At 44.4% G+C, this 15402-nt stretch overlaps 1 protein-coding gene across 5 annotated transcripts in view; it reads right to left on the bottom strand.

Moving 5' to 3' along the window:
* LOC149364057 (transducin-like enhancer protein 4) overlaps positions 1-15402 on the bottom strand; it is a 57791-nt gene that overhangs the window by 5821 nt on the left and 36568 nt on the right. For 4 of the 5 annotated variants that reach the window (XM_089574048.1, XM_089574051.1, XM_089574049.1 and 1 more), the window contains 10 exons: positions 15152-15256; positions 14556-14597; positions 13935-14084; positions 13246-13372; positions 12283-12407; positions 10939-11024; positions 3491-3740; positions 2744-2845; positions 2033-2178; positions 973-1084 (listed from right to left, as the gene is read on the bottom strand). In XM_089574048.1, coding sequence (XP_089430174.1) covers positions 973-1084; positions 2033-2178; positions 2744-2845; positions 3491-3740; positions 10939-11024; positions 12283-12407; positions 13246-13372; positions 13935-14084; positions 14556-14597; positions 15152-15256 — 1245 coding nt within the window. The remainder of the gene's footprint in view (positions 1-972; positions 1085-2032; positions 2179-2743; positions 2846-3490; positions 3741-10938; positions 11025-12282; positions 12408-13245; positions 13373-13934; positions 14085-14555; positions 14598-15151; positions 15257-15402) is intronic. The other variant, XM_089574050.1, reaches the window with a different exon arrangement.

The following is a 15402-nucleotide window of genomic DNA, read 5'->3' as shown; positions in this document are numbered from 1 at the left end:
ACGTGACAATATGTTATTCACATACCTGCATTTAATGACAAAAATAACACAAAATCATCACGCGATAATTAGACGTGCACTGCCTTTCCCGCCTTGCTGCAACATTGCCTCTGGAGCACTTCCAACAGTGGCACTGGCCGATAATCCCAGTGTTAGAGATATTCCTATTCTGTTACCTCACAATGATCCTCAAGTAGCTGGAGTCAGCAGAAACAGAAATTCACATTAACCAATTGCAGCAGCCACCACGCAGGTCTTCTATCAATGTGCCAGGCAAGCGTTCACGCTAATGCACAAAACCAACTCGCTATAGGACGCGACCCAAGATATCCAGGTCATAACTAACATGGGGTTTCTCAAATTTGGTTCTGCGGAACCCCTAAATTCTTTGGAGTGCTTGCTAGTTTTCCCTAGCACCTAAATTCCCACACGCTTCAATCCCCATTTTTCCTTCACTCGATATTATTTTGGGGGCTAATAAAACTGTAACTGAGGCTTTTTTTTTAAAGGGCTATGTGCCTGCAAGCTCTTTTTTGCATTGATGTTAGGCAGGAAGAATGGAAGCCATGACACAGGGGGTTTTCAAAGCCGCTGTGGCTCCCCGTGCCTACGAAGATGAGAACCATTGCTCTTACATATGCCCCAAAGCCCACACAAGAAGCTAGACTGAGTTTGCAGAGCAAAACCCAACTTCATGGGACATTCTGACAATACGCTGTCTTTACGTACATGCCGTAAAACCACATTGAGTATGCAGCTTGGTAACTGCTCATTTGAACTTCTCCAACTAAAGAGTAAAGTTCTATAACCAGCATTGTTCTATAATCAGCAAACAAATGCGCCATGATTACACTCTATTTCACACTGTCTGCCTCATGTGTAACCCTCTCTGAACGATCTGAACGAACCATCTCTGAACGACAAGCAAACACAACCTGTGCACCACACAAAAATCAACGCAGCAAAGCTCACCTCTCGGAGATCCCAGGAGCGTACAGTGTTGTCCAGGCCACCAGTCCAGAGCTTTGTGCCATCACTCGATATGTCGATGCAGCTCGCACCATCTGTGTGGCCCTGGAACTGCCTGCACATTGAAAGGACACATTTTCAATGCCTGGATACAGTCTCCTCTCGTTAAACATGGCACAAAAGCTGTCACTGTTGAAGAAGCAGAATCCCAACAATCAGAACTGTTTTCAATGCATGCGTCTCCTTTTCGTGTTCGTGGACTAGGCTTTATTGCTCTTTCCCATCTCAAAGGATGCACACAAAATAACCTCATACATATGCTGCCATTGTGCATACACAGAGTTGTAGAAGTCAGCACCTGATGTTTAGCTTATCCAGAGCAAAAGTGAAACAGTTAGTGCCAAGGATTTTTTTCTTTTTCTTTTGACTATAAGAAATGAAAGAAAGTTTTAGAACAAGTCAAAATTTTTCTCGACCTAGTTTGCCTTATTGCTAACTTAGTGTACTTCTAACATTTGAAAAGTGAATACATCAATGGCCAAATCTGGCTGAACTGCAACAAATATGAACGCATACAAAATACCTGTCCCCACACAGTACATCTATCCAAAAAAAAAAATATAAACATGTTTGCTCATTTTTTTTTTCATGAAATCCTCAGAATGGTTTACAAACACCGAGGGGAAGCTTTCACCAGCTCAAATGAAAGCAGAACAAAAAAAATGGCTGAGGCTTAACTTGGTTAAGCCTGGAGAATGCGAAGCATCATCGTGTCGCGTAATTTGGAGGCGCACAACCACAGCGACGGCGCGAGGTGGGCCCCCGTTTCTCCACTGTCGTGACGTCATCAAGTCACGTGGTGTGACGTCATGTATCACGTGATTTGGAGGCGCACAACCACAGCGACGGCGCGAGGTGGGCCCCCGTTTCTCCACTGTCGTGACGTCATCGTGTCACGTGGTGTGACGTCATGTATCACGTGATTTGGAGGCGCATAACCACGGTGAAGGGCTGAAGAGGTAGCTAAAGTAGTATGCTTCGCATAAAAAAAGCTCATTAGTACCTGACGAGTGTCTGGTTGTGCAAGTCCCACACGGCAATGTTCCCGTCTGAGCAGCAGCTGAAGCACACCTTGGAGTCGGGACTGATGGCCAGGGCATAGCATGCCGGAGCACTCGAAGTCAGCTCTGCCTTGATGCGCGGGGTTGGCTGCGGCAAGGAGAGACCATGGGTTCAACACATGCTTCATCCTTTATTGGGGACTTCTCACTTTTTTACATGGACAGGCAGTACATTTAAAGTATCGCACACTGTAGTACTACCAGGACCTTGTGCTGAAATAACACAGCGTATAAACCCGGGCTACTTGAAAGAGCAGTGAGTGTAATGCTATAGATGTGCTGGAGAAAAGAAAATGAACTAAGCTTACTTCAAAGTTCATTATTCAGCAGGCACCAACAAGAAGCTACTTCTAGCTCCCCCATTTTTTTTTACTTCTTGTCAGTTTAGATAGCTAGCTCAACAAAGCTGGATATTTCTCCCCTGCAGAGGAGAGATTAAAAATGTGCCACTCAATGTTGAACGTTCACAGTCTACAGCACACTTTTAAACTTTACCCCTTCAGCAAGCATCAAGAACAGATCAGTCAAAACAGTGCTCAGGAAGATGAAACAGGTTCATTTTATGACCTCACTTCAAGCCATTATTTCTCAAGAAACAATATACAACACCGCTAGACAAGTGTTCCTTTTTTTTTTTTTTTCAGATTACTTACCGCTCCTAGATCCCAGATGCAGATAGTGCTTGCTTCACCACCAACAATAAGTGTCCGTCCATCTGGCAACAGCTTGCAAGAGCGGATGTAGTTGTCTCTTTGCTGCAACGCACAAAGAAATAATAATTAAGCTGGCTAAGACTGCCTGAAGCCTTCTTAAAACTCGAACAACATAATTCTGAAACTGAGAGAACTAAATTTATTTAAAGCAAGCTAATAGTAAACAAAGGCTAAAATAAGGTGAGGCACATTAAACTGACAGATGTTTGAATAGAGGCAGGAATTCCTTCATAAGCCGCAATTCTAAACTGTATTGCCTGCATGCACTCATTTCTGTCACTATCAGTCCACTGGCAACATTCACATGTGCTCTTCGGTGCACATCCTAGTCACTTTACTTAGAAGACAAGAATCACACCCCAGCAAGCCTATTTCCATCACACACATGATGATAGGCCAGCAGCCAGACAGTGTTTTACATGTGCCATATAGCCCTCCACAAAAGATCACAATTTTGTGAATAAACTTTGTGCACAGTTGCAAAGAACACCTGTGACTTGCACAGTTGCACACATGTACAGATCGTGCCTCACAGAAGGGAAACAAGCCAGTGGTGGGCACAGTGGAGCTCATGGGCATTCGTTTTCAGCCAGTTTTTAGTGCAGCAAACAAATTTTTGCAAACTCTCCATAGAGGCGTGCCACTTTGCAAGAACTAACTCCAAAGCAGTATTAAGCCCAAACTGACCAGGCAGTCCAGCTGTGAGACAGGGGTCTTGGATCCAGGCTGGCTGATGTCCCAAACCTTGACACAGCCCTTGCCACCCGTGTAGACGTATTTGGTGGGGCTCGAGATGGTCACTGCACACACCACTTCGCCATGCGACAGGGTGTTGATCTGCCGTGCATGTCGTGGAATGCCGGCACCCATGAGGGCGTCTGGTGGAAATGGCACTGGCTGCATCTGGCCCTCTGCACTTACGTGGAACGAATAGGCCCTGCAGAGAATTGCGCATGAAAAGGTCAGCCAGTGAGACTCCGTCAACAAGACTCCGAGTTCAAAATAGCCTCAGGAGTGACGTTCAAGGCGTTATCATTGATGATTGTAAGAAAAAATGCTTTTATGAATGCGATAATAAACTTGTGCCCACTCGTGACATTCCAAGTGCCCCCCCATTTTTGCAGCTTTTAGCGCCTGATAGATCGGTACCCTGTTTTAATCACAAAAAGATAACTCTCACCGAAAACGGAGCTTCTATAATTAGAAAAGACGAAAACATGAAATATAAGTGTCACCAACGCCGCCCCATTTTTCAAGTGGACTGCGTGTGTCAACACCAATTTTTTCGTGCAGACCCCACAGGCTAGACTACATGCTATTCACTTTAAATAGTGGCGACTAGCCCTTTTGGGTGCAGATCTGTCCAAGTTCCGTGTGTGTCGCTTCCTTTCTTCAAAAGCGCTCTGTGTGTGTCGTTTCCTTTCTTTGTGTTTGTCTTTTGCGCTGAACTAAGTTTCAACAATCAAGTCGAGTGGCGGGAAAAATTTTAAATTCAATTTCCTCAGCCATTAATGAGTCTTTTGGTGCCAGACAAATGTTAACACACCCAGAAAGTGCCAAAGAACCAAATTTTACAGAGAACAATAACTGGATGGAGTTGTCATCAGAAATTCCATTTCAGAAGACAGATGCAAGAACTTTGCCTGACTTTTACTGCCTGGCTAAAGTCTGTATTGAAGTGTATTCTGTCACTATCCTGCAATGGCCTCAATGTGAGGCTAGTAATTCAGATGTGGATTTATAGGCACTGCCCCAAACCCAACTGAGAAATTTTCTACGGGAAAACTACGTGAAACCCTATTATTTTTGATGCTGAGAGACACACAAATGCATTGCAAAAAAAGGAATGCCCGCTACCAACCACTCCCTTCAAGAGACACCCTTAAATCCACCCCTGAATATATTTTTAAAAGAAAATACATATTTTACAAATATTCTAATATTTCTATACAACAGTCAACAAAGATATGAGCAAGTTCTGGCATTTCAGATCGCAAAAACCTACATTGTCACTGTGTCCTCCTCCTAAACTAGAAGTACAAACATACAGACTGAAGTAACTATTCTTGTGCTAGCTTGTACAAACAATCATTTCGGTTACAAATTAAAAATTTTCAAGTCAAGATTGTGCGCAAACGTACTTGCTCATTTTAGCCCCAAGGATTTTGACTGGCACGATGTTTTAAACTTTATCGAGGAACCGTCGTGCACCTCGCAGTAATGTGTACTGCTGGCCAAACCTTTAGCTCTCTAGCATGGCTGCTGCGTCAGCACACTATGATGGAGTGCATTTCCAAAAGGTCAAAATTAATTGCATGCTTACAAAATGCGCACAGCTGGAAGCATCGTCTGCTGTCTGCTAGGCCGTGCCTTCTTCTGAATGCTGGCTTCTCAGATAAACCAACAGCATAAGCACACGTGTCATCCCATGCACATGCCTCAAAGCAATCTGCCTGAATAGCAAGTGGATGGCACGCATAAGCAAAAGTGTACATACGTGCACGTACATATGCACACACACACACACACACATTACGTACCCTATAGCAACCGACTGAGGTATTGAAGTTTAAATTAGCCAAGCACGCTTAAACACGAGATAACTGAAAGCATGGATATACTGTTTCTTACTTCCAGGTGTACGTGAAAGCTTTTGTCTGTAGAGAGAGCTGCTATCAACACGGTCTGCTATGTTGAACTGTAATACTTGCTAGCTGCAGCTTTGCTGTAACAGCCCCTCTACACAATGTGTTCCTGGAAGTTCGCAGCAGCCATCAAAATGCCACCTTATGTGTATCAAACAACAGGACATAAATTACAGGAATGTCGTCGAGCAACGCACTGCAAAAGATCTATGATGATGAGACCTTAATCTAGGGGCTAGTGTAGATAACAGCTCTTTCCAAACTAATAAAATGCTCACAGCATAAAGTAAGAAAAGGAAGATCTGTAGTTTAGATTATCTGATGTTTAAGAATGCCTGGCCTATTTTTGAACTTTAATTCCTCCATTAGTTGTTACCTTTCACACAAAAAATTTTAAAAAAAAAACGGTTCCACCCACTTGCTACCTTTGGCAGATGGGCTTGTAAAGCGCGCAATGACGGGAGCCGGTTTGTCTGCAATGTGCTAAGGTGCTAAAAGGTGCTAAGAGGTGGTGCCCAGCCCAGAAGACGAAACACCCTAGCAGACAATATTCCTAGCTGCACAACTTTTGGCAGCATGCACTTATCCTTGCCCTTTTTGCAAGCTCACTCTGTCATAAAGTGCTGACGTACAGAAAAGTCAGCGGTTACACAATATAGCTAAACATTTGTCCAACTGTACATACTCTCAACCAATATTTCGAACTTGGCATAATCCAAAAGTTCGATCTTTCGGATAAAAATTCCGAGGGACACTTACGCTCTGCCTTTAATCACTATGTGAAAGACTACATGACACACGTATGAGACCCCACTTTAACCAAGCCATACAAACATGCTCGCATGGCCTAGCAGTAGCGTATCTGATTCTCAAAGCAAGGGTCAGGGGAAACTGCAACAGGACTGCCACGTAGCAGCTCTAGAGACAATGCTAGTAACATTAGTCGTCATCTGCTGCTTGTTTATAAGAGGGTGAGGAGGAAGACAGCATCCGATGGCCTGTGCGCTTGCACATTGCTCACAGTTGCTCCAATCGCTGAAGATCCGATGCGCCGCTCATGGGAGCTACTTGTATTAAACATTTTGGCCAAAAATGCCGACACCGGTTTTACTGCACAAGGGGGACCTTAAGCTGTCATGTAAAATAGATGACAGCAAGACTGGGGAGTCTGAAAATTCGATTTTTCAATCCAACGTAGACACAAGAGAGCATCGTTACCTTCTCTCATTCGGACAAACTAGCTTGGCCAGGCTTGGCAGGTTTTGCACGTTTTCTGTTACCATCGAGTTAGTCCACAATGAAGGGCGTGCAATACCACAGTTCAGATGATGCTGCCGCCTGTGGCACAGGCAGGATTGATTTTTGAGGAAAGAAAAGATGCAGTAACTGTGTCACTTTTCGGTGAACACCTCAACCATGCTGGGAGGGAACGAAGTAAAACAAGGAAGGCACCATCGTGAAGGCCTCCAGAATAATTTCAACTGTCTTAGGATCTTTAGCATGCACGACGAATGCCTTTTGCGATTCGCAGGATTTTCATCCACCGCAGGAATTATGGGAAGATATGTATTCTATTTGGCTCGACTAATGCTGTACCGAAATTATGGTCTATTTCGCAACGCTTCTCTTGAAGCAAACCTCAAAGAAAGGCTTAGCCAATTTTTACACAAGCCTAATTTGAAACGTTCACTCTTGATAAATTTGCTAAGGAATTAAAATATGCTATAAAAAAAATAATCTCCATACAGTGTAGAGCACTGAGGCTATGGTGGCTAGGTCTAGTGACTGTATCACTGGTACCACACTGAATGTTTTCGCAGCGGAATCCATGTTTTTGGCCCAACACTAGCCACGCCAAATATGAAAACTCATCTTTCCAGTATGTCGCTGGCAGATGAAATGCAGCACAGCCAGTTTTCCCTCAAAGTATGTATGAGAAACCGCATATAAACTCATGTAGACAGTGCACCCTGCATGTACAGTGATTGGGTGAGGCGAGTCTCCCGAGTCACACAAAGGATCATGGGAATGCCACCTGCTACCACTACTTCCAGATCCTACTTCCTCCCCTGCTCACTTGTTTAATGGCAGTCGCTGTTTTCATATCACTTATTCTACCAATTTATTTGTACTGCATCACTACAAGATCAATGCGATGTCGGCTCTTCTCTGCTCTGCTTCGCGATGTGTTTTCACATGAAATGCATCCAAAATAATGAAATGGTACGAGGCTTTTATAAGTGTGCAGCGAGATGCGCTGAGACAGCTACTCGCATAGTGGCGAGTATGGATTAAGGTGCCCCTATGCAACTTCCTTTGGTACGGTGTGCCGAAGCACTATGTATGGTTTGATTGCTAGCCAATTGGCAGCCTTCACACAGTGTGAGGAAAATACATCAATTGTCCGCTTGACCGTAGAGGTGTCAGCACTTCATAGTGCGATGAAAAATAAATACATGAATACCGTTGCGTTAAACTAGTTGAAACGCATGAGAAACTGACCGCAGAGCATATGCAGAACTGCCAGCCTACACCGGCATATTAACGCTGACAGAACGCTCTTACATTTCGGGATAATCAGTTTCTGCACTCAAGACACACAAACATGGCGCATGCAGATTTATGAAGATACTGTGCAGCACAAATATTTTAGTGAATAAACGATCCCAGCATGCATGGTGCCTGCAATGCAACAGGCAAAGAGTGGGAGGAAATTATAGCCGGAAGAGGTAGCTGGCAGACGATTTTCCTTACGATTTTTTGCGTCGACTTCGGAAACGCACCTCAAGTTGGATAGTAGGGGCAGTGAAAAATATCAAAAATGCGACACATAACTTGCACCACTACGTCCGTTTCAGTGGTCACAAATCTTCGAGGTCAAAATGCTCGTTTATGGCTTGGAAACGACCAGGTTAGAAGCGGTCTGGGAAAATAGTTTCTCAAACTATTTTTCTCAAACAAAAGCGGTCTTCAGTGAAATTTTTGGAAAGAAGAATATGCAGTAATATGAGTAGTATATACTATGCTTCACACTGCTCAGGATTCATGCCACTGCTCCCGCTTAATAAAACACATTGCGGGGCTAGTTGGTGATGCCCGTCCTGTCATGTCTATCTGAGTATTGATCTAAAAATGTAGCGTTTTTAAATTTCAAGAAAAGAAAACTGCTCCTGCTTTTACCGCTATTCATGAATGCTTTCCTCATCTCTCATATTGAGCATCGATTGGGGGGGGGGGGAGTGCACATCGCGTAGTGTGACGCAGAGTGGCTTCATATGTTTCATAAGACAGAAATTATGTGGTACTCACAGAGAGAAACCTGCGTGGCTCATATATTTCACCGACTTACCTTTGAACTAAAAGAAAAAATTTTGCGGTGTGCATGACCGACCTGACTATAATCTGTTGGTATCACATCCCAAATAACACGTAAAGAGTTGAGAGCAGCCATGTGTGAAATGTTTTTGCCACTTCAGTTTGCGGAAGTCAGAAATGCATTCTCAAAACGCCCTCACTAGGAACAGTTTAATTTACTACACTTCTAGAACCATAAAGCAAGTGAAGTGCTAATAAAAAGTGATTGTTTATATTGTTAGAAGAAACAATCCCAGGAGCAGTGCCTCTAACTAGACAGATTAAATGTCCACAAGCTCCTTGCTACAATACTGAAATCTAACTGTGCCTACCTGCTCAAAGACCAGAGCTGTACTTTTTAATGTGGTGATGTACTTTTGCATGTGTAGTACTGCAACAGCACTATATAGTGAAGGTTCAAACAGGCCACTTTCAGAAATTCAATAAAGACAGCACTAAAACGTACAGATATTAGCAAGCTGTAGCTAATTATATTGAAATGCTTGCATATGTTCGGAATCCTCCCTCATCAGCTATCATGTTCCTAGCACTTATATCCCATAAACACAATGTGCTGAGGTGGTGAATAATCACTGCATCAGGATTGTCTGGCTGGAGGTTTAGTGAACGGTATATGCTCGTACATGAATTAAGAACGAAGCATCAAATGCCCCTCAGAGAAGGCCCTCAATAAGGCCGTCTATTAATTCTCATGAAATCGCCTCGTACCTGCCAGCAGCCATGGCAAGTGTGAGGCGTTTGACCATGATCTCATCATAGGTTGATGCAAGTGGCTGGAGGGCCCCCTTTGAGGGGCATTTGCCGCTTCATTCTTGTTAGCTGCATACGTCTGACACACCTCTTACGCAGCACTTAGCTCAGCTCCTACTAGCCTCAGCTGGACCAATCAAAGAGGCACGTGGCACAAGCAGACACCAAGACCCTTCGAGGAGTGCCTTGCCAACACCAAGATTGAGGTGTGTATGAAAGGAAATAAAGCACTCCCAATGCAGATTGCAACAAAACCGGGTCTTTTATTCTCAAGTGAAATTTACAGGGTGTCTTTCTTGGTCCACGGCCTTTTTCATGCCTCACAGCTGGCCTTATGCACCTAAAAAGCTCAAGCTCGTGTTCACCAAGAACCTCTTCAATCTGACTCGAACGGGTGATCAAGGAGGCTGTCTCATCTGCAAGATTTCAAACAGGTGACCCTTCATTCACACTGCAATGCAAGACAGACTGGCACAGTTCCAATCTTTAATCTGGCGGAACTCATTTACAAGGTAAGTACTTCCTTTTTATGAAAGCAATTTTATTTTTGTAAAAAAAAACTTAGAGCCACCTTTTTAAACCTATTACTGCTCTGTGTTCGGTGCGAAAGATGCACTGTCCAGTAAACAAAATTACTGCCACCATTTACAATATCTAGAACAACCTCTTTTTCTAAAGCTTTGATTACGCAAGCACCCCAAAAATATGCTCCTCTCATCAGTACGCTATGGCAAATCTTTTCATAACCCTTACGAATGCATTAGTAATAAAGCAAAATGGCTGTCAACAAACTAATTCAAGAAAAAAGGACACCTTCGAAATCCTCCTTTAAACAAGCAACATTTACAACAAATCATTGTTTAGAAGTTCAAACCTGCAGTGCGCAAGTCGTGTAAAACTTCTTAGCTGACCTAAGCCAACAGCTAACATCAGCCCAAGTGTTAGTATGATTATTATGCGTTTCTTTGGAGTACCACTCAAAGTGGATGTAAAAGCTTCTTAGTTTCTAGTGCATCAATAGCTGTACCTTTGTGAAGCCATACATCACCCTTCACCTTTCATTTCCCCGTTTCTCCCCATTTTCCCTTTTCCCACTGGGATAGTAGCAGACCAGAGCACAATGGCTTAGGCAAACCACTCTGCCTTTCCTGCAGACAACTCCCTCTCTTTCATGAACATTTATGGAAAAGGACACATATTGTGCTATACAACCTCAGATTCTATCACTGAAGCTGGAAAGAGCATGATGCCCATTGTCGTTCAGGTTTCAACCTGCTAGCGGCCAGACGAGGAGCCTGTATTTAAATCCCAGCCCGGGATGACCACCCAGCAACTGAAAGTAAATGCAAGTCGAGAAGCACTCACGGTTTTCCACCAGGGATGGTGCCGAAGTGAGGTGGTGGCCGCAAAGACGGGTGTGCGTCAAAGCCCGCAACCTGCGATAAAGACAACTGCGATTCAGCGTCGGTCAGCCACGCTTCCCTGCAGAAACGGCCAACCCCAAGACCAGGCAGTGGCACCACACCCGAGAGGTTTGCTAGACAGCCGTCTTTTTTTTTTTTTTAATCCCTCATCTTCTATAATTTAGGTTTGTTTGCACCAATTAAGCAAGCATGAATGCATATCTTCACAACATCATCTGAAGCAGATATGAGCAACAATCCACAAAGAAATCAGTGGCATAGCTGGACATTTGCGTGTATATAAGCTGGATATACAAGCACTATAAGAAGGATTAAAGAAAGAAAGAATGGAAGATTTTTTGGGTGGTGGAGGCAAAGATGTGTCCAGTTTTTGAAGGAGGTGACAGATAGGTGACAGATAGATACAGAAGGATACTGTGCTACTAATATACATGGTGTCAACAGCAGTCCATAACTAAATAACCTGGCTGGCCTACCCTCACTGTGCTACCGATTAGCATGCATGATGAACAAGACACAAAATGCAATGCATAAGACAAGAAGTAAGCAGTAGGACAGTACTTATGAGCTGTATGGTAGTATGCCTGCCCATTGTCCATTTGTGAGCCTATGCTTTTGGTGCCACCAATCAAGTGCAATAACTGTAAGCATAATGGCAATGAACTAATGCCTACTGCATAGAGTATAGGCTGAATAAAATTGCATACATGCTGTGTTCCGTCCATTTTTTTTTTTTTTTGTAATGGAATTTGTAAGGCTCAGTTTTTTTCCCCCGACAGCAGTGACACTGCTAAATGGAGGTAAGGGGTGGTGGGTCACACCCCAAAATTTGCCAGGAACATCCTTTAGTCTCTGACAAGGTGACCTTATTCACCAACAGTTGTCCAAATGTCTTAGTTTGTGCAATCACTTATGATTTTTAAGCGTATGTGCAAAGTTCTTGTCGATCTTTATTAGCATTGCCATGAAGATCATCATGTAGCCAAAAATTTTACTCCATGCATTGCCTCAATGGATATCCTAGTGCCATTCCTAGCTACAGGAGTCCCACTACATGGTTTTAAAAAAAAGACCACGGGCTCTACATTTTAACAATGACTAAACTGCTGTGTGTGTATGGACTCAACATAAGCAACACTAAGCTTCTGTCCCATACTGAACAAAAGCCACTGTACTTGGCCTGGACCGAGGGGTAATAGTATCACTGGGTGTAGAAGGGTGCCAAATGGGTGGGTGGGGTGCACAGCCATGCCCGGTCTGTGGGGTGGCCGCCAGAGGTGCCCACCAGAGATCGCGAATAGGAACTTAGCGCCGAGCTGTGCAGCTGGGGGAAGGCTGCAGGGTTGGCAGCCGCCAGGTCAGCCGCCGCCAGTGCGTGTGGTGCCCCTGCCAGGGGGTATGGGTACGGACCTGCAAGAACAAACAGGGGAGGGGGGGGAGGAAGCAAGAGAGCCACACGTTTAGTAAAAGAAGCCCGTGCACAACATTTTCCAGTGCTCCACTTCCTCAAGAAGGAAAAAAAGAACAGACAAATGTTTACACTAAGTTGCTTAATGCGAGAACCACGTAATAGCTGCAGCTCTGTGCTACAGACACCCCGTCCCCCTTTCCACACTGCACTGCCACTGCAGTGCCCTCTTGCATCATGCCGTGGCACCTCATACTCTCCCACTTTGCTCTGTTGTAGCTATGTATGCTCACCCTCTGCACCGCTCCACCCTTGCTGAGTCAAACCGGCTATATCTTCTGTTAAAATTAACTTCTGACAGCTTTAATAAGTCTTACACAATATCATCATGCTTGTATTAAAGGGAATGTGCAGTATTGAAAACATACCCTTCTCAAATTTAGATTTTCAAACTTGTTCAAATTGCAAGCAAATATCCACAAAATTCTCTATGATATACATAATCACACAACATGCCAGCACAATTACTACAAATTTCAAAAATGACGGAATGAATTTTACCTCGCCCACTACAGCCACCTTTCATGTATGAGGCAGTCTAGCTCGCCGATCTTCCCAAAAATGCTCTGCATGATGCCCGTACACAACAAGCAGAGTGACAAGGAATGAAACGTGCATTCAGCAAATTCAGGCTCAATCACCAACAGCTGGTGCATTAAATGACACCTTCCGGCCAGGCCAACTGGCCCCAAGAAGACTTTGGTTACAAAGCAGTCCCTACGCAGATGTCGGCAACAACAGAAGGGAAAGGCAGCATCAGTGAAGTTCCTGCTTGCTCACCAAGGGCAGCCGATTTGGAAGAGGAACCTGGCAAGGACGCCTTGGCTGCGCCGCTGGAACCAGGCGTCGTCGACCCTGAACTCGTAGGCGTTAATGATTTTGACACCGGGGTAGGGGACTTGTCACCCTTCAAGGGAAAGAAAGGTTGTCCATAGTCAGACATGTTCCGCCACACAAACACATGCAAGAAGACTTCTCGGAGTTAATCATGCACACAAAATCGCACTTCACAAATTGGTACAAGGTGTGTGACGCGACTTGACTGTCAAAAGTGAACACGTTCAAAAGCGCCATGTATGGCCCAAAGCATTTTAAAAGCCTTACGAGCAGGAAAGCTGCGCACGAGGTTATACACTTGGCCATGTTACTTGGCCTATACATCCACTCACAAGCCTTCCATGAGCATGGGAAGGAGAACGCAACTCCATTGCGACCAAGGAGCCTTATTTTTTCTTTAAGCAGCTTTTGATAGCATGCTCCACATAAATGGAGCTAGAGGGTTGCTGAAAGTTTGATACAATATTGAGACTGCATTAAAAAAAAAGTACACAGAATACCATTCACATGCAAAACAGGTTGGCTGCAGTCCACACCGGTGCTTAAGCAGAATAAGTCACTTCAGTAACAACAACAACAAAAAGGAGAGGTGCATTTCTCAGTGCACCCGACAACAGAGCAGTTATCCTCACCAAGCCATCCTTCGTAGACTTTGAGGAGACGGGGGTGCTACGACTGGAGGAAGAGCCTGAGCGGCTGGGAGGCCGCTCTCGCTTGATGGGTCTCTCGCTGCCATTCTCTCGCGGTGAAAGGCTCCCATTGTTGGTTGGCGACACAGGGTCCTGAAATGGGTGCAAGTCAGTGAAAAGAGCGAAAGAAATTATAGCAAGTTCGCAATGTGAGGCGACTGCAAGGCTACTGGACTTTCCACCAAAAGCAGACCCACCCAGCAATAACTAAAAGGCCATCTTCAAGAGTCGCATGAAGCAACACCCACAGACTGCCCACGTCAGGAAGGATCAGAGAGCATTTGTGGGCAGAAACCCTAAGGCCAAGGTTATTTACTGAAAACAATACTGCTTCAAAATTCATGAGCATTTCGTGTCCATGTTTAACATGCTATACATAGCTGTAGTACCTCAATCTGCTCTCCGCAGTCTGTGGAAGCACAGTTTGCTCTCTGTGATAAAACTTCCATGCTTACTGTACCAAGCACTACGCTGGCACATCTATACTTGGACCCTGGGACGTGCAGTATCCTAGCAAGTAAGCACTTTCAGCACAAATATCAGTGACATCGATAACATGCTCACCTCGTTTGCGACATCAACTTCCTGGTTTTCGTCATCATTGTCCTGAAAACAAGGATAACAAGATTTAGGTGCCAAGTTTGTGGAGAACCAAACTGTGCAAACATTGCAGCAATTGAAGAAGGCTACTTTTTGCTTGCATTTACGTAATTTCTGTGCTCTACATCTTAACTTCCAAATAACAACCGAAATAAATGAAGAAAGCCACACCTAGCTCTAACTTCATGTTCCCATAACTAGTAAGGCAGCGATCAAGCATGTGTCAGCCACAGCTGCAAGTGCTCAGTTGTTTCCAGCTTAATCTGTAGGTCAGCAGGATACATTGTTGGGCGAGTTCGTTCATTACGAAGGGAAGGTAAGTGCGCAAAAAAGGACGATCACAAGAGAAGAGACAGGACGGGCGAGTGCAAAACGACAGGACGACAGGAGGAGCGAGTGCGCTCGTCCCATCCTGTCTCTTCTCTCGTGATCGTCCTTTTTGCGCACTTACCTTCCTTTCGCAATCTGTAGGTGCAATGCTAAAATAATGCCGTCAGAACATTGAGGGCAAAAACTAGTTATGAAATCTCAAAAGAAGGCGTCATATTTTGGAAGCTTACATGGACAATGACGTCATGCTTGTCTTCTTTCCGCCGTTTTTTGTCAGACTCTGTGTCCGGCGTCCGGGTTCGTAACTTTGCGTCACGCGGGGAGGGTGAGTTTCTCTGTTCAAAGAGAAATCAAATTTGGAATTCTTAAGATAATTCAAGCTGGCAATAAAAAGCTGAACTGCAAGCATTTATGCCCACAATGTACTAGACCCAAGTGCAGCGGCATAACTGATAACTGCTTGCTCTGGCAAATCCATGTT

The sequence above is a fragment of the Amblyomma mixtum genome, chromosome 2, assembly GCF_055824585.1.
Source record: "Amblyomma mixtum isolate Tamu chromosome 2, ASM5582458v1, whole genome shotgun sequence".
In the NCBI taxonomy this organism is placed as follows: domain Eukaryota; kingdom Metazoa; phylum Arthropoda; class Arachnida; order Ixodida; family Ixodidae; genus Amblyomma; species Amblyomma mixtum.
Note: the sequence above shows the minus strand (reverse complement) of the source record. Positions and strands in the feature narration are given on the sequence as shown.